Source organism: Macadamia integrifolia, chromosome 9 (assembly GCF_013358625.1).
Source record: "Macadamia integrifolia cultivar HAES 741 chromosome 9, SCU_Mint_v3, whole genome shotgun sequence".
NCBI lineage: Eukaryota > Viridiplantae > Streptophyta > Magnoliopsida > Proteales > Proteaceae > Macadamia > Macadamia integrifolia.
The window spans coordinates 15,855,698-15,879,555 of record NC_056565.1 but is presented as its reverse complement, the minus strand read 5'-3'; the positions used below and the strand labels follow the sequence as shown (position 1 = coordinate 15,879,555).

Sequence of the window (23,858 nt, the reverse complement as noted above, 5' to 3'; positions counted from 1 at the left end):
TGATTCAAATTCGGTGCAAAATTGTTTAATAAATGGTTTCATATAGTAAAACTGAAACGTTTTATAAACTTTTCGGTTTAAATGGTTTAAAACTATTTTCTTATGTTTTCTAATTTTTATCCAAACAACATTTTTACATTTAAAATTTTTAGTGAAGTGGAAGCAAATTGTAACGACATTGAATTGAATTGTTTATTGTTATATATATATATATATATTTATAATAGTTATTTAATATAATATTTTTTTTTATTGAAACGTATGTAAACTTAACATTGAATAACTTAAACTTACTACTTATATGTTAATCGATTTAATAGTTTATTTAAACAGTTTATCAACGGTTTAAATTTTAAAATCAAAATCGAATCACGGTTTCAATTTTAAAATAAAAAACCAAACTATTTAATTAAACAATTTCATGGTTTCAATGTAAATGATTCGATTTAATTTCGATAAACGATTTCCATTTCCAATTTACTTCCTTAGTTGATGTAGATTTTAGTTTCAATTCTATCTACCTTAAGAACCAAATCATTAATCCAACGGCTTTTGTATAGGGTCTACAATATGGCAATAGTTTCTAACATCTGATAAATGTTCTTTGGTTTGGACAGATTGGTAGTTGGAGCGTAGTTAGGGTTTCTAAATATGGATATGCAAGACTTCACGCAACAAAGCAAGAGATAAAGGTTGAGGTTAGTACATTAACAACTAAATCCCCATTCATAATAACTCAAATCAAAGGGAGAATTAATTTTAGATGGTATATATGACGATGGCTCATGACTGATAGAGATTAAACTAAATGGTAATCATATATCACGTGCAATATAATGAGCCACTGTTGGCAATTTCAAATCATATCCATTCATTATACTTGTGTCTATTAAATAGGTTTACAAACAAGTCAACCGTACACTCCACAATCTCACTCCCCATTCCACTTAATTCTAACTTCTATCCACTTTGATATAAAGTTGGATAATTATCAAACAATCCACCGTGACAATAACTTTTACCCATATACAAATACAATAATAATAAATAAACAATACAATAATAATAATAATAATTAAAAAAACTAAGTACGTAACACAGAGAGACAGATAGAACACTTATAAACCTGAAACTCCTTCACGACCTGTGACAAATTCCACTATTGTTTGCACTTCCTCCTTTCCTTTCCCTCTCAATTTGTATCTCAAATTAATCTCTTTCCTTGCTTGCCCTTCCTATTTTCCTTTTCTTTTACCTTACCTCGATCTTTCCTTTTTCCTCTTGATCCGGAAGGTTTGGAACGAAGGACTTTGGAGTTCTAGTTGATCGATTTGAGGGAGGGTTTTGCAATGATAGGTAAATTTACCATTTTACCCTTCATCAGGGGTAATTTGGCCATTCACCAAAATTTAACTGACTGAAATTATTACATAAGAGGAATTAACTAACAGAGTGGACTAATCCCTTATCAAGTTAGTAAAGTATTATAAAATGTTGTCACTCACTTGTCATTTGGGATGTTTTTTGTTGGAGGATTCACATGATTTTCCCATTAAAATTTGTATATTCTAGGGTATGGACCTTGTGTATCTCTTGTAGAAGGCCTTTGGATTATAATCTTCTGATTCGGATTCTATACACCTTAACCCTTTGCACCGACAAAGGGTTCCGATTGTTACTTTGGGCTCCGCCTATTGACTTTTGGGTTAGGCCTGAATCGAAAATTTAACGGTGAGATTGTGCTGACCTTTACCCAGCCCGATGGCCGGGCTCGAGCCAAATTACAGATTATTGGTACATTGCTTATACATCAAAGACACGTGGTTTTTTAAAAAAGAAAAATGTCAGACTGATCAAGAACCCGAACGGTAAGGATGTGAATTTGTAATCAAAATTTTTTATCAAAATCGAATCAATCTATTTACATTGACACCGTAAAATTATTTAGTAAATAGTGTAGTTATGATTTCAAGTTTCAGGCCGATTAGTTAAATGGGTCGGGTCGATTTTAATCACGAAACCCGTTGATTTTAAACTGAATTAAAACCGTTTAAACCGATCTGATTAATCCGTATAACAATTAAATAAAACAGGGCAGTAACTCGTACAACAATTAATGATTAAATTAAGTATCCATACTGCTTTGATATGATTTATTACAATTCAGTTCAAGTTTAGGCTTTAGATCATGAACTTGTAATCCATATATGTTACTATTTGTTATCACAGATGATGTGTTTTGGCTGAACCACCTGTCATTTTAATATTTTATGCTATAGAAGACTGAATTTAGATGTTGTATGATATTAATTCTATATGTATGACAATGACCATGCAAAGAAATAACACTAGATTATCAAATTAAGACATACCATCGTTAATATAGAATCTCTTATTTGTGGTTGCCAATTATTTTTGGATAAACTTATGATCTTCAATTTAGAGATGGTTGCAAGTTATAACAAACCGATCGTGAACCATTTTATAAACAGTATGGAATAAACTGAAACTGAAACCATGAAACCGACACCATTTAGAAACCGTGGAAACCGAAACCGTTTACTAAACGGTCACGGATTCAGAAAGTGGAACCGTTTAGTAAATGATACGGTTATAGTTTTAGTCAAATAAATATGAACCGAATTAATATGTACCATTTAAACCAAAATCAAACCAATTAATACCCTTACGGAGAGAGTTTTTTGAATTTTAAAAAATAAGACGAAGACCATACCCTTTATTATTAGAGATATCAAGGCGAACGTACAAGATTGGAGTGGAGTTGATATTCCCAAGGGGTTTGATTTTCAATACGAACCTTTGTTTCCGGTTCAGTAATGGGAGTTAAACCATTATGGATTGGGAGGGTATTATCAAAATCTGGATCCGGTTTTTGCAAGAGAATCGTTTTTGTATGGTATTTCATCCATATTTGGATTCCACTCAAAATAAAAATCAATGAAAGAAAAATAAGGAATTATGGAGAGTCCAAGTGTGGATCAAACACCATACGATGAGAATGATTCTCATATGTGGATCTGATTCATATACGTACTATGCCATTGAACCGATTCTTGTAATGAGTTCTTGTTGTCTTTGTATTAGAAGAATTTTGGGCTCTTGTTATGCCCTTCTTTTTTTCTTTTATCTTCTTTTTTTGATAAATTAATTTATCTATTGAAAACCCACATGGATCCTCTATCCTTTCACATTTTACTATTTTCATCTTTCACTTCTCACTTTTTATATTATATTTTTCATCTTTCATTTGTCATATCCCATTATTAACATGTTTTGATCCATGTAGCCGACTTCATTAAGTTGAGATAAGGTTTAATTTGTTGTTTAAATAAAAATAAAAATAAAATCCAGAATCATGACTCATCAACTAGGGTTTTCAATCACAACATCAAATTCAAAGGATCCTTTTGATCAAGCCTTAGATTTTATTCACGCATCAGTTATCATGACTCATAAACTAGGGTTTAGGCTTTTTGATCTCAACATCTAGTCCAATTTATCGTTTGATCATGTGTATCATCCAATCTAGGGGGTCCATTTGATAATAGGATAGGAGTACATGAAAAAACATGCACGACATGTTAAGTTTAGCCCCCAAAAAAAAAAATCTATAATAAAAAATAACCATATACTCCCCAATATATTAAAATATCCCCCGGCCATGAATGTCTATCAACCCTCTGATATGCAAATTTGAGTGTTGATATTAAAGTGATGCATAATGACTTGAAATTATGAGGTGCTGAAAAAGCTCCTTTGAGGATCGTGTTTGGCCATGCTGATTACTAAATATGTTGGGCTTAAACGTTGATCGATTAATAATCAAGCATTCCTAATGCAAGGTAGTGGACCAATGGTTGTCTAACTGTGATCAACCGTTTATAATCTGATTAAACTGTTTAAATCCATTTGACTTTTTTTTTTTGGTTAAACCCATTTGACTTGATTATATACCGTTTAAGGATCGTTTTATTGCCCAAGTACTCAATTAACCCCCTTAAACCGTATTAACACGATTACGTTGAGCCTAATTACCTAAATGAGCCGAAACAATTTAGAGCCTTAAAGTGAGGTGAGACTGATGTGTTTGCCCTTTTGAAACCGACCCAGCCTTGACACCCCTATATGGTGCAATAGGGTCGAATCAACCCTTTCTCATCTTAAACATCTACCATTAATTCAATTAACATAACAAGTAATCACCTTTTTAATTTGGTAATTGGAACATGTAATCACATGGAATGGCACATATTTCAGCATTAAAAGAAAAGATGAAGAGATCCAATGTGAATTGATATGTGATCAACTCCTTATATGACTGATATGTGACTGTAACATTATATGCGTGAGAATATCTTATAGAAGAGAAGCATAAAAGAGATAATAATAGTCTTACTTCCACATTTTGTCCCCGCCTGAACAGTTTTGCCACCTTAGCGAGAAACGTAGACCATCTTCTCCATGCTGATGTGTTTCTCTATTCCCTTAGTGATGACATTGCAAACACATGGGATATTAGCCAACGTTACCATACCGCAACAATCCGGCATCAGTGGGGTTTTCGGGCCTTTTATCTTGATAAACCTTGAGCAATTCATTAGTATAGCAAAAAAATCCTCTCTACAACTAGTCTCTGCTGACACCCCCTCACCGGAGATTAAAACTCTGGCAATCACAAAGGCTATCAATACCAAGCACGTCATAGCTCCCATATCTCTCTCACTTTCTCTCTTCTCCTCTTAATAAATTTTTTGTTTGCAATGGCTGGTACTATTTATAGAGAGAGAAAATTTTAGGATTAATCGGGATGTACGTAAATTGACTCAGACACCTTAGTTAAAAAAATATATAATAAAATAAAATAAAACCGTGGAATGGCACTTTTCCATCCCACTTCGGAATGATTCTCCTTCTCTCTCAAGAAACATGTGTTTCTGCCTTTCCACATCAGATTGCGTTACTATTGTATAAGTCCCTTAAGTAGCATGTGATGACAGTTCGGAGTAAATTAAAATTTGTGTGTACTCTAGGTTTATAGGTGGGTTTGTGTACCCCTTGTATAGCTGGCCTTCAAAGGTAGTAGAGAAACAATTCGATATAATATACTTCTAATTTTGTTTTTTTTTTTATAATTAACCAACGATCTTGATGAAAACACTTCCATTAAAACTAACAATTAGGATTCGTAGACCACATAGATGGGGTGTTTCTCTAAAGGAATGTTATACTTGAACACGATTTTTGTCGAATTGTGTTGAAATGTGTCCAGGCTGGGGTAGAATTAGGCCTTCTTCTTATATGATCATTACATTGACTTGAACTGAATGAATCACTTTTTTTTTGCTAATGAGAATCATTCAACTTTCACTGAAAGCAGTGAAGAGTACTAAACACTCTCGTGTGAGTGGCCCATGGTGTGCCTAGTAGGAGTTGAACTTAGGACATCCGAGTTTACGATTTGTACCAAGTTCGTTGCTCACCAACTGTGCTATCCCCTTGGGTTATTTGAACTGAATCACATAAGAATCTTAAATAGACTATTATTTATTGTGTTATAGACAAGATTCTCTTAGTAGATGAGGAGTCATTTTTGTTGTATTATGAGTTTTAGTGTACCAATGTTGATGCCTTATGACTATATATTAGCGTACTAAATTAAAGGCATGTGGATGTGAACAAAAGAGATGCTTAAGAAGACATACATTTTCCTCTGAGTGAGAGAGAGAGAGAGAGAGAGAGATTATCTACACACGATTGGACAAAAATTGGATTTGAGAGAGAGAGATTATCTACACACGATTGGACAAAAATTGGATTTGATAGTTTGCTTACAAAAGGTTTTAAAATATTAATTATTATTAATAGATGTTTTTTAAAATATTTAAACAATATTTTGAAGTCTAATCATTCGTTCAAATTCTTTATCAGATGTTATGACATACTAGAATAGTGACAATAATTATTTCTATGCCATGACGTTTGTTATGTTGTTGTTGAGGTTTGTTATGTGATATTATAAAGTGTAGGGTTTTAATTATAGTAAATTTGCTTTATTTGATTACAACTGCCAGCATAATTGATGAAGTTATTGTACACAAAACCCACTAGGCTGAAAAGTAAAAGGGAGGAGGGAGCGAAGATCAATGCAACTGCTGATTGGCGTTTCTGAACAATGTAGCCCAATTGCTGATTATGAAATGTTACATTGAAACTGTCACCTTCAGATGTGAATCAGAAAACACAAATGCTAATTATGAAGTATGACATTAATATTGTAGTGTACAACCATTTTTTTGCCACCTACAAGAAGGGCCCATGCCCAAAAAGAAGAAAAAAAAAAAATTATACAAGGGGGACAAATTTGATAGGACTTAATAGGATCAAGTTCTCTTACATGCATGGTGAACCGGAATTCATTCATTCCAGGACATCTAAGTCACTGAGGAGGGATCTTTGTCAGATTCACATGGTTAATTATTCGCTTTGAGACCTAATCCAATTTGATATTATGACAAGGTCAATGTAACCAATCATGGCTATTGATTACATGGAGCAAAAATAAATGGGGAGCTCGGATCCACTCCACCCTCCAACCCATCGACCACATGTACACCCCATGGATGGTGTGATATGGAGTTGGAGGGTACAGGCTGTTCAGCCAACTGGAGAGGACCCAAATTCCCCATTGGGCATTCAATGAAACTTTCTCCTATTTTCAATTTTTAACCGGACTTCTCACAGAGCATGCATGACGTTATATTTGGCAAATCCAGATCAGGTTCTCATACAAGAATCATCTCGTGTGGCCTTGTGACCAACACCTAGATTCCACTAGGCCAGAGTCTAATGCATTGAAGAAAGTGACTTAATGGAATCCAGGTGTCCATCACAAGCCTATATGAGAACGTTCTCATACGAGGACTTGATCCGGACTTATATTTGGCTTAGTATCCAAGGTTGTGCTTGAATGCAATCCATGTTTATTTATTTGGGATTTTAGGGTATGATTTTATTTGATAGATAAAAGCAAAGTCCCTCTCATCACCAAATTAAAGAGGGTACTAGGACACATAATGAATCATTCTATACTTGATAACCCATCTTAAACATCTACCAGATGTGATGAACCGATGATCATGAATATATGACTACCATTCAATTAACATAACATTTAGTATTACAATTTATATGATCTGATACATCAAGTGTGTTTATTCTAATAAGTCTAAGGGAAATTTACAACATCACTTCCGAGACGATGCCACTATTATAAGAAGTTAATAACACCCTTTCTATTTCACCAAATTACTTTAGCATCAAAATTAGCCTTTTCTTTAAATTTGGCCAGAGCCAAACATTTAAGATTGAGATCAGGCCGACCTTTACCCAGCTTGATGGCCTGGCCCGAGGGAAAAAGTTAGACTATTTGGAAGATCTTGAGAAAGCATCTGGATTCCAACTCATTTTAGTTCTTATTTTTTTTTTTTTTTTTTTTTTTTTGTAAAAAGTAGCATGTGCTGGCGGTTGGGAGTAAATTAAATTTTGTATATTCCCGAAACCCTCAAGTGGTCTGCAAATTTCCTCCCACGCAATAAATTGTCCTTTGTAATCTTTGTAAACTTGATATCGCATATATTTCAGCATGAAAATTTATATTTATATATGATCTTATACACAAATTTATGTTCATAACAATCAGTAATGTTTATTCTAAGCAGTTAAAACCGCACTTTAATCCTCCACTTGAACTCCTCTCCATCTCGTGCCACTGGAACAGTTTAACCTGCAAATTAAAAAAAAAAAAAAAAGTAGAATGGGAAGATCGAGTAATGGGAATTGAAACCAGACAATGTAATGATGAACCAACGCCAAACCAGACCAGGTGGGTAGGTTTTCTTGACATAAAATCAGTTAGAAAAAACATCAAACATGCATGAACGTAGTTTTTTGTCGTGTGAAAATCATTTGAAGTCGGTGCAATGCAGTGAGCATCGGGTAGCTGAGAATCTCTTTAAGTGTGTGTCTAAATACTCTCAACCGTCCAATACTCAACGTATTTCACCGCTCGTTGCAGAGGATGAGCACTCTGTTTTGTCATGCATAGTAACATCGATCTCTACAAAAGAGAACCAGAATAATATCGATCTCTACAAAAAAGAACCAGAATAGATAATAATAATAATAATAATAATAATAATAGTCTTACTTCCACATTTGATCCCCGGGTTAAGAGTTATGCCACACTGTTGAGCAACGTAGACCACCTTGGCATTGCTGATTCGTTGCCGTACATCTTTGTAATAATTGATGAGCCAGCAAACACATGGGATATCAGCCCTCTTCATAACATAGCAACATTCACCGGACGGTGGGGTTTTGGGGCCTGGTTTCTCGATATTACCAGGGCATTGCATCATTATACTCTTATAATCATCTTGGCAAAACTGCGCTGACACTACGTCACTGGAGATTATAATTCCAGCCATCACAAAGGCTACCAATGCCAAGGAACGAGCACTACTCATATCTCCCATCTCTCTCTTTAATAAGTAATTGTTTGCCATGGCTGGTATTTATATTTATAGAGAGAGAAAGAGGGAAAAGAGAGCCTTTGAATGCCACTTTGCCATCACACTTCGGAATGGGCTCCGTCTCTCATGAAGCATGTGTTTCTGCGTTTCTGTAACCGATGGCGTTACCATTTTAGTTCCTGAAATAGCATGTGCTGCCGCTTGGGACTTGAGAGTTACGATCTAATGAATTAAATTTTCTCTGCTAAACATTGTGAAAAATATTAGATAAAGATAAAATTAAGGGCGTAAGACTTATGGACCAATGAGAGTATAGGCAGGAGCATCTTCAGCAAGGGGTGAGGATAGCATGGTCATTTCGCTCTGTTATGTCTAGGCATTTCCTATGCTAGACCATAGTTAACAAATTCGGATTCGGGAATTATTCGGACGGAGAATTATTCGGAATAATTCGGATGATTAATTGAAGGATTCGGTCAAAAAAGCGGTCAAAAAAGCTTATTGGGTTTTTTTTTTTTTAAATTGTTTTTTATTGTTTTTTTTTTTTAAATAATGTTTAAATAAACCGAATAATTCGGTTTAATTCGGATTCGGTCCGAATTATTCGCGATTTATATTCAGTTTTGAAAAAGTCGCGAATTTTAAAGAATTTTATTTTTAATCCGGATTCGGTCCGAATTTTTGATAAAATTCTTTAAAATTCGGTTCGGCCGAATAATTCGCGAATTATTCGGCCGAATTGATAACTCTGTGCTAGACGAACAAGGATTGTTTCCCTGAATAAATACAGGATTTACGTCTGAATATCCATATAATTCGCAAAAGGAAGAATCCCACCTTCGACATGACTATCAGTAGAAGAAATCTAACTCCCCCCACACCCCAAACAAGAAAATCACCTACAAAACCGGAACCAAGATCTATCCATAGCATCTCATGCTACTTCTTGTAAATTTAAAATTCGGACCTTATGGACTATTTGATGTTCAAACTGAAAATTTTAACCTATGAATCATGGCGATATATGTCCAATATGTAAAAACACTCCTATGTATGACATTAAGTAATCCTCTCCAAGATTGATGAACCCCTATGTAATAAATGCAACACACGTTAATTAATTTTGGGTTTTGGCCATGATTTGGCTCGATCAATAACAGCTAAGACCCCTCCCCTCCTCACCAAGAGAACATAGACATATATAGGACGCTCATACAAGTGAGTGGTGACATAATACACCCAATCTCATAAACATCATAGATTCGTTTATTCTAAGAAGATAAAATCGCTTTAATCCTCCACTACTTGCTTGGACTCCTCTCATCCATCTCATACCACTTTAACACTGTAACCTACAAATTTAAAAAACAACAAAAAAAAATGAAATTATAAAAGAAGATGAAGAAATATGCGTGTAGAATGGTTGGATAGATCGAGCAATGAAAATTTGAACCAGACCAATGTTGATGAACCAATAAGAAACTAGCCCAGATGAGATGTTTTCTCATGCCTGGTAGCATGACGAGTCATCGAGCTGGATCAGTTTTGGCCATGCTTAATTGAGATTCTCCACTTTAGGATCTTGCATTATGATCAGCTCATTTAAGTAATCGGTCCCCCATATGTTAGGCATGATCCCATTTATAAATGGTTGATCAGGTATCAATCTTTAATTGGGCTACCAATAAACGGTTTAATGGTTCAAAGACGATGTGTTAACAGATGTCTCTAGTTCGAGTCTGCTCGTAATTGATCTGTTATACAAATTAGGTGTGACTGCGTATAACCGTGGTTTACTCTTAAGCCTGAACTGTAAAATTGTGCAGTTTCGAAGGGTTCCATGTTAGCAACAAACAAAAACAAGAAGTATAATGACACATTTATCTCTAAACGGGCTACAATCTAACCACAAATGGTCTTCAAAAGTGTCGAGCTTAATAAACGGCTTTTAAAAAGGGCTTTAAACGAGCCTTAAGCATGTTAGGACGAGTTACGCTATCAATCTGTTGATTTCGGGCAGACACCACTCAGGTAGCACCTTGCACCAAGAACGCTAAGCCAGTTTGACGTTTAAACGGTTGGGTTCTATCAGGCCTGTCGGTCCGGACCTGTAATTTACACCCTAGTCGCGTCCCTAGAAAAGAGAACTAGAGATGAAAATTAGTCTTACTTCCACATTTGGTCCCCGATCGAATGGTTTGGCCACAGTAGCGAAAAATGTAGACCGTCTTCTCCATGCCGTTCAGTACCTCTTCAGGCTATGTTCAACCTTGGTCTACAGGGACAAAATTTTCCTGCTACCTGCCCGTAATTGGTCATGTCGAAATGGAATCCCGTTCCGATTACAATGGGGTTTCTGAAAATACAAAAACCTAAGGGGGGAGGGAGTATTTGTGAATCCATAAAGGAAAGGTATTACTTCATTTCGGCACATGCAATTACGAGCAGCATAAAATTCCTGCTACCTGGGTAGCAGAATTTTTTTTTTTTTTTCCCCTATCTACAATATCCAACAGGTTTTTTAAGTTCCAGAGTGTAAAAAACTCCCAATTGTTCACATCCATTCCTAAACCATCCAGTGTTTTACCTTGCACAAGTGGAAGACAACTCTTGACTGGACCTAGATCAACAAAAGTCAGTCACACAGAAGAGCAAGCATCGAAGGTCAGAGAAATTTAGAAGGTACCACTTCAAACACCTTATGAACTGCGCGCCATATGCATGCCGAGCAACATAGTTTTTCAGTATCCACATCAGCTCCCTGTGCCGCAAGTCGGGTTTCCATTGCCTGAATTTGAATCATTTGCAGCAGCTATGTTCAAAATCCAACTAGTCACAAACAACAGCTGAAACCTTTCATCCAAAAAAAAAAGCAGCTGGAATGTTGCAACTTTACCTCAAGAGCTCCAATTCTTCAGACAGGTTTTGGTCCTCGATATCCCTATTTCTGAACGTTTGGTCGCTACAGTTGATATGTATCTCAGGTGTTTTTAAGTAAACCACAGATGTTATTCACCGTCGTCTCTAAGCATTACACTTTGTTTCAACATGTTCATGGCAATTTGACTCCAGAGGGTTGGACAAAGACATCAGCAAAGCCTTCATACTGGCTTCTAAAGACTATATCTCTAAGAGGGCTCAATCAATTTCTGTAAAGGGTCTCCAAAACACAATGGTATATGAGTTTAAAAGGACCCACACTACTTTAGCAGTTCAGGAAGCCAGACACCATCAATTCCAATAACAGGCAACCCTTACTCGACTGAGGTGAATCAAACTTGACAAACATGTCAAGTTACTTCTTTCATCTCTTCCTCTCCACTAAGAGCTTGCTGCTGGGTCATGCTGTTGCTGTGCATACAAGTGAATGGATTAAAACTCCATGTGGATGTAGAATCATCCACTTTAAAATATCCTCCAACATTTTCTTTAATCAACTCTACGTCTTGACTCCCCATCCACTGAATTCACATCTTTTTTTTTTTTTCCTTTTTTGGTGAAACTGAATTTACATTCAACCCTGCATAAAAACATAGTAAAATGACATTAAATTTCCAATGTGCACTCCAAACACCAAATTGGCCGCTAGTAACAGAATTACAATTTACAAGAAGAAATGACCATGAAACCATTGTGGTTCCCAAGGTTCAAACCCCTTATATGGAGCAGCAATCTGGATTTAGCGTATCATTTGTTATGGAAAACGGTTTATATTGCAATTTTTTGTTTCACGTTTTAAATCCATATTTACTATATACCCTACTTTTTGGACCGACTCTTCTAATTGATCTAACTTAATACCCAAAACATCTAATTTAGACTCTAAATATTTTTTACTTATTTTTATCTAACTTTAAGTCACAAACTGAATTTATACAACTACTAATATAGACTAAATTATTTTCTAATTTTTTATTTGTATTCCAAATGTGATTAAAATCATCACTAGACCTACCCATCCACAAACCCGTACACTACTCTCTCTTGATGATTTTCTGTCATCAGACTACTGAGGGTACCTAAGACCCCTATCGACGTATTTCAAATGCTTAAAACTGGTTCCAAACAACTTAGCATCATGCCTTCACTTCACGGCAAAAGGAATTACAGACTTCGAAATACTGACAGGCGTATGGGTTTTACAACAATCTTTTGCCAGAAAACTTCCAAACTCATTAAATGTATTGTCTTCTTTCCAAAGTGTTGTAATAATGGGTTTTATGGGTTTTAGGGAAAGTGTCAGTTACCAAACGGACCCTAAGTGGTTTAATGGTCTTTGTAATTCTCTAGGACCTTCTCTCAATTCTTATAAATAAAGAGGGCTAATGTCATATTAGACACAAGTCATTACCCCATCCAACATGGTATCAAAGCCTTAGGATCCGAAACCCTAAGGGCACCCCCTCTTCTCCATCTCTTTTCTCTCTCTTCCAGCGCCTCCATCTGCGCCTCCCTCCATCTCTCTTCATCTGCTTCTCTCTCGTGGTGAGAGCTTCTTAAACCACCAAGAGGGTTTCTAGCCTCCATCCATCCTTCCCCTGGGCTCTCAGACTCTCTTCTACAATGATTTGAGAGACCCAAAACATTTTTTTCATCACTTTTTCAGGGTTTTCTCCCTTAAATCATTTTTCCATTGCCGGGATGCTTTTTCCCAGCTTGATGCTTCGATTGTCCTGATGTTTGTTGCAATTGGTGCCACTTATCCTTATAGTGGTATGTACCGACCACTTTTTTGTTTGAGGTCTCTATTATAAAGCTATCCCCAAAATCATTTTCTTAGGACTTTACCTTTTATCGATTTTTTGGATTTTCTAGCTTTTTGTAGTTATTTTGGTGTTTTATCTATCTCCAGCTAGTGTCTCTTCTATTTGCATAGCCCCCTTGAGTAGCAATCATGTCTACCAACTCATCTGCTTCTACTGGCGGAGACACCACAGCTCTTCCTACCTTTTCTCCTTGTGCTATCAAGCTCAATGGCACAAACTACCTTATGTGGTCACGCTCAGTCCACATCTCCACCAAGTCTCGTGGCTATTACGGGTACCTCACTGGAACCACGAAGAGTCCGACCACCGGTCCTGAGATTGACAAGTGGGAGTGCCAACTCTCTGGTTATGGCCTTCCTTGTCAACTCCATGTTGCCACAGCTTTCGTGTGGCTATCTCCTCCTTGAATCCACTGCGAAGATCTGGAATTCTATCCAAGATATCTATTTCCAGACAAGGAATGATGCTCAAGTCTTTGAGCTTCGCCAGAAGGTTTGTGATCTGAGGCAGAGAGAGCTCACTCTGTCTCGGTACTACTATGAGTTGAGGACACTATAGACTGAGTTAGATTTTTATGAGTATACTCCTTCCACCCCTGAAGATGTCAACAGTTTTCATAAGCAAGAAGACAAGATCAGGGTAAATGACTTTCTGGCAAGCCTGAATGTGGAGTTTGATCAGCTGCGATCCTAGGTTTTGAGTCGTACCCCCTTTCCTACCTTGGATCAAGCATATGCTGTGATCCAACTTGAGGACAGTCGACATACCACTATGCTTCCACAGCAAGCCGCCACTCCTACTAAGAGATTTGCACTTGTCTCTGGCACTCAGTCCCTTAGTGCAGTCCCACAGTCTAGTGGCTCTACCAGGACTCCAGTGAAGTACGATTACTGTGGGAGGGAGTGTCACACCAAGAAGCACTGTTAGAAGCTTCATGGCCATCCTACTGATACATCTAGAAAAGAGCGAGGGAAGGGTCGTGCCGGTACTTCTGGGCAGGCCAACCATACCGAGAGCCCTGACTCTGACTCTGACTCTGCTCTTAGCACCTCAGTAGCCTCGCTATCATATGATGAGCTTACTGCCATCCGGCGCCTCTTGACACGTCCAAACTCTCCTACACCAGTCACTGCGAGCTCTGCTCATTCCACCCCTTCTGGGTCAAGTATCTCCTTTTGTGGTCATACTATGTCTATCCCTTCTACCCCTTGAATTATAGACTAGGGCTTTTGATCATATGACAGGTCGCTTGCCTCTTTTTTCACAGTACATTATTTGTCCTAGTAATGTTAAGGCCAAATTCACTAATGGGACTTATTCCACTATTCTGGGAAAGGGCTCTGTTAGTTATACCCCCTCTTTATCCCTTGCTACTATATTGTATGTTCCTTCTTTTCCCACTAACCTTTTGTCCATTAGTAGTCGTACTTCCAGTGTAAATTGCAAAGCCACCTTTTACCCATCTCATTGTGTTTTTTAGGATTTGGTGACAGGGGCAATGATTTGCTCTGGTAGAGTACGTAGTGATCTGTATCTGCTTGATGATGACTTGACAATAGTCTCTGGTTAGGCTCTTCAGACATCTTCGACGTCACCTCCCATCTCTGAGTTACTGCAGTGGCATCGTCGGTTGGGACATCCCCCTTTGGGAACTTTAGCTAGAGTTTTTCCTTCCTTTAAAAATTGTAATTCTAGTCAGTTTTTTTGTGAGACATGTGTTTTGTCCAAACAAACTCGAATCACTTATTCTGTTTTTGAAAATAAAAGTCACTCTTTTTTCATTGATACATTCTGATATTTGGGGTCCATCCTGCTATATGTCTGTCAATGGTTATCGGTGGTTTGTTTCTCTTATTGATTGTCATTCTCAGACTACTTGGGTTTATATGATGCAAACCAAGGGCGAGACCTTTTGTTGCTTTTAGTAGTTTCACCGCATGGTTCAGACTCAATTTGGTGCTACCATTAAGATCATTCGAAGCGACAATGGCCGAGAATACTTTGAAGGGTCCTTTCAAGCTTACCTTTTCGATTATGGGAATGATTCATTAGACTAGTTGTGTGGATACTCCGGCTTAAAATGGGGCTGCTAAGCGGAAGAATCGCCACCTTTGTGAGGTAGCACGCTCTCTTATGTTTGAGATGTATGTTCCTCTCCAGTACTGAAGCGACGTAATTCTCACTGCTGTCTTTCTTATCAACCGAATGCCTTCTTGGGTCCATGCCTTCCGCTCCCCTTTGGATCTTCTCCAAGGTTCCGCTGCTTTTTTTGTTCCTCCTAAGGTATTCGGTAGTGTTTGCTATCAGTGTTTTCATCCTCCTACTCGGTGTTGGTTTGCGACAATGGATGTTGTCTTTCATAAATCTGTCATACTACATTGCGACACCTCTTCAGGGGGAGTCTCCTTCCATTGTGAAAGATGTGCTGCCGTCTCTTGAAATTGCTATCCTTGCTAGTATCTCGTTTTAGGAGTGACACTCCTACTTCACCGCAACCAAAGATTCGTGTATAAAGTTGCAGAGAGCAGACTCAGACCACTACACATCCAACATCTACCCTACCATGCCAATTGTCTCCTCTCGAGCCTGATCTTGTCCCCTTGGACCCTAGTAATTCTCCTCCTTCTGTTGATCAGTCTCTTGAGTTGCCTATTGTTGTTCGTAAATGCATTAGGTCTTGTACTATACATCCTATTGCTAAAACTTTTTTTTTATGACTCACTTTCTCCTTCTTACTATAGTTTTGTGTCTTCTCTTTCCTCTGTGTCCATTCCCCGTACCTCACAAGAAGTGAGTGCAAACTCACAATGGCAGGTAGCTATGGTTGAAGAGATGCAAGCTTTGAAGAAGATGACACATGGGATCTGGTGTGTTTTCCCTCATAAAAGAAGACAGTTGGGTGCAAGTGGGTCTTCACAGTAAAACAGAAGGTTGATGGTACAATGATTCGGTACAAGGCCAGACTTGTTGCCAAAGGCTTCATATAGACTTAATGGGATTGACTATCAGGAAACTTTTGATCTAGTTGCTAAGATGGACACAATTCGTGTTATCTTAGCTTGTGCTGCCAACTTAGATTGGGATCTCTAGCAATTAGATGTGAAAAATGTCTTCCTTCATGGAGAACTTGAGGAGGAAGTGTATATGGACATTCCTCCTTGGTTCACTTGCTCCAAAACATAAGGAAAGGAATGCAAGCTTAAGCGTGCTCTGTATGGGCTAAAGCAACCCTCGTTCTTGGTTTGGACGTTTCCATAAGGGTATGGTCGCTACAGGTTACTCTCAAAGCAATGCCGACCACACTCTGTTCATCAAGAGATATGGCGGGAATATTGTTATCCTAATAGTCTATGTAGATGATATTGTTGTTACTGGTGATGATCTGGCAAAAATCTCTCGCCTCAAGAGATACTTGAGTGAAGAATTTGAGGTCAAAGATCTAGGACAACTTCATTACTTCCTCGGCATTGAAGTTGTCAGGTCTTCTCGTGGGATCTACTTGTCTCAGCGGAAGTATTTGCTTGATCTTCTCTCTAAGACAGGCATGTTGAGGTGTAAGCCAACAGACACTCCTATTGAAACTAATGGTCACCTGAGTAGCAAAGAAGGTGATCCTATGGATAAGGGGAAATATCAGAGATTAGTGGGGCGGTTGATCTATCTCTCTCATACACGCCCTGACATAGCATTTGCCGTCAGCGTGGTTAGTCAGTGCATACATAATCCCTACTCAACTCACATGGAAGTTGTATTGCGTATTCTCCAATACTTGAAATCTGCCCCAGGACGTGGCATCATTTTTTCTCCACATGATCACCTTAGGGTGGAGGCCTTCACAGATGCTATTGAGCAAGTTCCCCTGGTGACCGCAGGTCTACTACTGATTATTGCACCTTTATTGGTGGTAACCTTGTTATGTGGCGAAGCAAGAAGGAAGCCGTGGTTGCCCGTTCAAGTGTCGAAGCAGAGTTCCGTGCTATGACACATGGCATTTGTGAGCTCTATGGCTTCATGGTCTTCTCACTGATTTGGCTGTTCCTACTACCCTTCCTATGAAGCTCTTTTGCTACAATAAATATGTTATTAGCATTGCTCACAACCCTATCTAGCATGATCGAATCAAGCATGTAGAGATCAATCGACACTTCATCAAAGAGAAGCTGGATATGGGCCTTATCACTGTACCTTTTGTTCCCAGTAGTGAACAACTAGCTAAGGTATTTACTAAAGGTCTAAGTTAAGATGTTTTATCCTATTATCTGCAAATTGGGCATATGTGATATATATGCACCAACTTGAGGGGGAATATTGTAATAATGGGTTTTAGGGAAAGTGTCGATTACCAAATGGACCCTAAGGGGTTTAATGGTCTTTTTAATTCTCTAGAACCTTCTCTCCATTGTCATAAATAAAGAGGGCTAGTGTCATATTACACACAAGTCATTACCCCATCCAACACAAAGAAAACTTCAAAACTCACTAAATGCATTGTCTTCTTTCCATATATTTTCCTTTTTCCTGAAGGATTTCTCAGATACAGTCTGTATGATATGCTAAGAAATTATACTACAGGGTTCAAGTGTTCAACATCAGTCACAATTATTCACCACTGGATTCTCAGGTTTTACCATAAAAGCTTTGTGGTTCCCAAGGTTCTTTGATTTGTTGAGTTGGACGCATCCACACAACCAGATTTACCGACACCCATACCTATAAAACATCAAAGTGCTACAACTAAATGAAGATAAAATGTAAAATCAGAGAGAACATTTTCGAGTCAGCTTCCCAGTCTATTTTAGATGGATATGGGTGCAGTTGTGACCGTCAAACATGGGCATGAGCCCCAGAAGTAGGAATTTGGGACTTTTAAAAGTTAAACTAATACAAGAGAAGTGTAATGGAAAAAATCAAATTGTTGTACATATGTGTACTTGTAATTAAGTTATTGTTCTATAAATATTTAATTTATGGGTGGTATAATACTATTTTCATATCATGCATACAGTATTTCTGTAATGAAAAGAATTAATTATTAATATGTTTGTCTGTTTGATGTGGTTCAGGGTTCTAGAAGGGATTCCAGAAGCAATTAAAGGTGCTGGAACCCCACTTTAAGGCCAGGATAAATTATGGAATCATTATGGACGGAATTAACTAGATTTAGGAGATTTTCTAAGTTTCACGAAATAAAGCACAGATGTATCTAATGATTTGGTCGAGTATAGCAGATTATAGGCCTTTTGATGATGTATGAATCCTGGAAATCAAAGGTCAGATGATAGATAAAAAGAAATAGATTATTTTTCAAGCTACTGTAAAAAATGAGAAAATATTGGAGGTACAAATAATCAGAACTGATATACTGATCAATAATGGTGCAAATAGAATATGGATGTTCACGCTTGAAAGGTAAAAATCAGATTCAGCAAACAATTAGTTAGCTACAGATCAATACTAAACCAGAAAGGAGGGACAGAGATTATGAAAGAAACAAAAAAAGAATAAGACGAGATTGAGGATCACCTGGTTGAAAAAACAACCAAACTGAAGGGAGGAAGAGTTCACTTTAAAACTCCGGCATGTGTCCCAGATTCAAGGATTCACTGAAAGAGACATTCAATGAAAAATAGTACAAAACTTTATCCTAGTACAAAAGCTTAGGGAAGAGTAGTAAGACCATAAAGAACCATACAAAGATAATATAAACTGGAGAGTAATAAAAACTTCTCTTTTTTATTTAGAAATTCTTACAGTACAAAATGGCTGAGAAACATAATTGGTAAGGTCAGTAACCATAGTCAATGAAAAGGCCTAAATCACCTCGCGGGTGGGCTCCCAACACCAAAAGATCATGCAATCAGGGCACCAAACAGAGACAGGTGTACAAAGCAGCAAATGGGAAGCCATGTTGCACCAACACCTTAACTTACACGATGACGAAAAGGGCCTTCTTCCTATATATCCATCACCTAAGGGAAGAATGATTTTAATTGTCAAACTCTCCAATTTGTACATTTCAAATGAATCAGAATTAGAAAGCTCTGTTTCTGCTCCCCTGAATTGTCAACATTAGATACCCACAATTGGTTCAAGGGTATGGCAGCTGACACAACGACAGAAGGCTTGTGAAATACTAAGAATAAAAAATCAATCTACACTGTGTTTTCCCTGGTATCTAATGGTTCAATTGATAACAGAACTGTTGCGTTATGCAACTCACTGGAGTCACCTGGTGTTCCAGCAACCGGCACTTTTTCTGGGCTGCCTATTATCTCTTCTGAATCATCTTCCATCTCATTATTTTCTAAAGATGCGCCTAATGTTATAACCTCATCAGATTTGCAAGATGGATAACCTTCTCTAACAAGAAATTCACCAGAAACAATATGCTGTTTTTCTGATTCAACTTCACATTCCCATAACAGAGTCCGATTAGAATCTGTAACAGCGTCTGCTTTCTGCTCTTGCAACTCAATGGAGTCACCACGAGTTCCAGCCACCAGCATCATCTCTGATATGGCTGTCATCTCCACAAAAACTGCTTCCACCTTCTTTCCCAATGATTCTCCTTCTTTTTCTATTACATTCTCACCAAAGTTGCAAGGTGGTTGCCCTTCTCTGACAAGAAATTCATCAGAAACATCTGTTTTTTCTGATTCAGTTTTACACTCCAACACAGGAGTCTGATTAGAATCAGGGTCAGCATCTACTTTCTGCTCCATATCCTTAGAATCTAGAATTTCATCTTTCTGGTCATTTTTGGCAAATGCATGCCCTCCTTTTGATTCCACCGAACAATCCATCACAATAATCAGATCAGAATCCACAATTGCATCTGCTTTCAGCTCATGAATAGATGTTTGCATATGTAACAAACCCAGAGACTTTTCGTGAGGTGGTTTCACTTCGTCATCTCTCCCAATTGGGGAAAATTCAATGCTAGATACATCCTTATCATGTTGCATCTCTGCTTCTTTTCTACCTTCATGTACTTGAACCATTGGATCTTGCAAATGTGGGCACAAGGGTGGATTTCTCTGACGGCATCTGTGGCACCTGAACCCAAGAATACTGCCAAGTTTTTCAACAGTAAGCCCAAAGGCATCTCCATGAAACCAATCTGCATGACAGATAAAATTAGAAAGGATCAGAAATAGAACATCAGCCGAAAGTAGGTCCGACGAGATTTTGCTTCAGCAGATTAGATTTTTTCCCATTAACCCAGTTAAAAACAGATGGTGAAAATTCAGATATTAGTGTTCCAAATCCTACTAAATTACAAATAAATTGAGTAGGTAATAAATAATAATAATAATAATAAAGCCTTCATGTACCTTCACAGCTTTCACAACCAATATAGACTATTGTGGATGTATATTCTCCTTCGCCACAAAGACAGCATTTGTATTGCATATTGCCAGTACTTGAGATTTGGGATGGAAGAATAAGTTTTCTTTCTTTAAAAAGAATTGAACGTTCATCATTCAATTTATGAGATAACCGAAGACCATTTATCCAGTAGGCATGATAAACCTTCGTTCTCTTCCTCTTGTGCCAACAAATTCCTTTCCCAGACTTAATGGATATCCCATTTAGAGATTGGACACGTTTCCCTTTCTTGCGTCCAATGAGCTTTTTATTTTGCATTGATGCATATTTCACTTTCTTAACTGCACGTTTTGGCCGTCCAACTCTCATGACTTTTTTGTTTTTTCCTGACCGCAGCTGTCTGTCTGTCAAGGCCTTTTTACTATTACGTGAATCTACAGGAGATCTATTTGTGAAGAATTTTCTACTGTTTTGAGATCGAACTGGCCTTGCATCTATGGTAACTTTCTTACTGTTCCGTGGTCGTAGCACCCGCCCCTCTGTGGTGGCTTTCTTACTGTCTTGTGACTGTACCAGCAGTCCACCTTTGGGGGCCTTTTTACCCTTTTGTGATCTCTTTTTCCCCTTCTCCATTTTAATCTTTGTCTGTTTCAACTTCCCATCCTGACATTTGTGGCACGTATACATACAATCAGCAGTAATGGACCCATCAGACTTCCTGACATGCCTTTTATGGAAAAATCCTGAAATGAGATGGTTATACAATATCAGTAAGTTCACAGATGAACCAACTAATCAGAAAAGGCATACCAAATGCTACCGGTGAAGTTGATTATGTCATCCTACAGATAAATGACAAATGAAAAGCTATTTTTTATTAGCTATTCGCACCCAACATGAAAAATATGACACTAGGCCACGTCGTGCAACATAATCTAATAAATGATCAAATTGTTTCAACAAGAGGACATTCTCAAAAGTTTTTTTTTTTTTTTGGCTTACAGCATCATACAGGAAATTATTTTAACAAAATGACATCAAAGTACTTGATTGAATCCTTCTAACTGCAAACTAATTTTAACTTCTGTCCCAAGTTCAGCAGAATATAGAAAATATTCCAAATAAGATGGGTATGGATTCAACCCCAGCATTGACAAGTTTTGCAGAGATAACGAACAGGTTGCATGTGATTTTCATTAAAGAGTGCCAATTAACTTTCAATTGCTTTAAAAAATTGGAGTAGGACCAGGGAGAGTGATGGGACTGATATTTGTTTCTGAATGCACAATGCAGATGAATTACTGGTGTTGTGGAGGACTTGAAGGAAAAGCTAGCAACTCCATCATCACTCAGTTGGAGATTTAAAAGGGCCTGTCAAGTATGGAGAGGATATGCTGGAAAGATTCCATCCTAATTGTAAATGTTGTCATATGTTTTCAGTAGGTTTCAGTTAGTTGGGTTTTTTTTTTATTTTATTATATTTTATTTTTATATGGTATTTCCTTGTGTTAAATGCCATCAGATATTTTAAAAGGGTCATCTTGTCGGTCCTGCAGTTCTCTGGGAGTGTATCAGAAGTTGAGAGTGGATATTGTTGTCTAGTTCTGTCGTGCACAGGTATTCATCTGATTCAATGATTGTTCCTTTCTTTTATTCTTAATCTCCTCCACCCTCTCACTCCACACTCCACCCCCCCCCCCCAAAAAAAAAACCCCTCTTTTTATTCTCAGTTCTACCTCCACTTTATATATCTCTGAAGCAGGAACATAAATCAGTCTTCCAGGCCTCTGAGACTTGAAAATATATGATTATAGCAACCTTCACATGTGTGTGAGTATTGTATTGTTGTAGTACATGTTGTGAGGGATCATTACCAAGTTATGGGGCAAATTAAGCCGCTAGAAGGCTTTGAGGTATTTATTTATATCAGATTAGATTTATTTAAGGAAAACAATTTGTCACAGAAGTCTGGCCCTAGTCAGGTGTCAAGTCCAATTATAGTAGTATACTTCAAGCGTTCACCCACATGTTTTACGCCTTTATTCTCAATTTTTTTTTTTTCCTATTTGTATTCTATTATGGGTTTGCAAGTAAGGGACAAGGATAGCTCGGTATGGACTGCTTTGATTAGCAAATGACATACGGGAATTCCGACAGATTACCTTCTAAGTCTCTTTGGCAGTCATGCTCCCTTTGCCATAGTTGAGGTCCATTATGCTTTCTCAAACCTTTCTCCTATCCTACTATTGATCTACTATTAATGCTAATCAAGTTCTTGGTCATTTTTCTTGATGCTTGGATTTTCCATCTGCGTTTAGTTCAGATATTGGACAAGCATAACATTTTGGATTCAGAAGTGTTACCTTAGGTTCATCTTATGTTAAAAACTCATGCTACTAATTGGAAAAGAGGATTAGAAATAAGAGGATGCTCTGGGTTTCTCAATTTTAGTAGATACTATTTTCTAGTTCAACTAGTATTAGATTCTCCACACAGTATATAAGGAATTTTTTCCCCCTTTTTACATAGCATCTTATATAGTCCAGTTAGTAGGATCACAAAAAGAGCAAGCCAGATAGATCAACTTTAAAAAACTTAGGATTCTATGTAACAAGGACATGGGCACATGTCAGTGTAAACCAAAGACATATGAATGAGTGATACTGAATGGTCCCTGACACCATCATCCTTCACTAAGGCTGTGTTGGTAGCCAAGAGAAGAAAAGAAAAAGAAATGAAAAAAGTACAAAAACAGTACTATTTTCTTGGTTTAAGAAATTCTCATTATGTTTGGTATGTCCTAAACCAAGAGAAGATTATTTTTTTGAATTTCAAAATTCACCTTGGGAATGGTGCAGTTTTCTTATGCTGGCCCAAAAAAAAAGTCTTTCCCAAAAACACAAGAAAAAACACGAAAATAGAAAAACTTTTCTTTTCTTTTCTTCTATTGGTAGCCAAACAGACATAATTTTTTTATTTTCTTTCCATTTCATTTCATTTCTATTATTTTCTTTTCTTCTCTTTTCTAGATTCTTTTTTTTTTTTCCTCCTGGCTACCAAACACAGCCTAAGACAAATGTAAACACAAATTAAGATAAATATTCCTACATCAATTCCTTCTGAATTTCAATAATGCAAACAAACAACTAGTGCCTAAAAAGTGATTAAAGAGAAAAAATATATATAAACAAAAATAAAATAAAATAGCATG

The 23,858-nt window shown here is 37.3% G+C and overlaps 2 protein-coding genes across 6 annotated transcripts in view; both read right to left on the bottom strand.

Moving 5' to 3' along the window:
* Positions 1-7,656: 7,656 nt before the first annotated feature.
* On the bottom strand, positions 7,657-8,600 carry LOC122087928. The gene is made up of 2 exons (XM_042657066.1): positions 8,228-8,600; positions 7,657-7,804 (listed from the first exon to the last, which is right to left on the bottom strand). The coding sequence occupies exons 1-2, from the start codon at positions 8,583-8,585 to the stop codon at positions 7,800-7,802; spliced, it is 363 nt and encodes a 120-aa protein (XP_042513000.1). The 5' UTR covers positions 8,586-8,600; the 3' UTR covers positions 7,657-7,799.
* A 2,488-nt stretch (positions 8,601-11,088) lies between these two features.
* The window catches only part of LOC122089966 (DDT domain-containing protein PTM-like), a 28,630-nt gene continuing 15,860 nt past the window's right edge, over positions 11,089-23,858 (bottom strand). For 2 of the 5 annotated variants that reach the window (XM_042659750.1, XM_042659749.1), the window contains 2 exons: positions 20,653-21,390; positions 19,033-20,438 (listed from right to left, as the gene is read on the bottom strand). In XM_042659750.1, the coding sequence (XP_042515684.1) occupies positions 19,471-20,438; positions 20,653-21,390 (1,706 nt within the window). In that variant the 3' untranslated portion in view covers positions 19,033-19,470. Of the gene's footprint in view, positions 11,365-11,448; positions 12,073-18,841; positions 18,922-19,032; positions 20,439-20,652; positions 21,391-23,858 lie in introns of those variants that run through there. The other 3 variants (XR_006143377.1, XR_006143376.1, XR_006143378.1) reach the window with 3 other exon arrangements.

What these genes read in the sequence shown, in the direction of transcription:
- LOC122087928 (XM_042657066.1), bottom strand. Translation starts at nt 8,585, where the DNA reads ATGGCAAACAATTACTTATTAAAGAGAGAGATGGGAGATATGAGTAGT.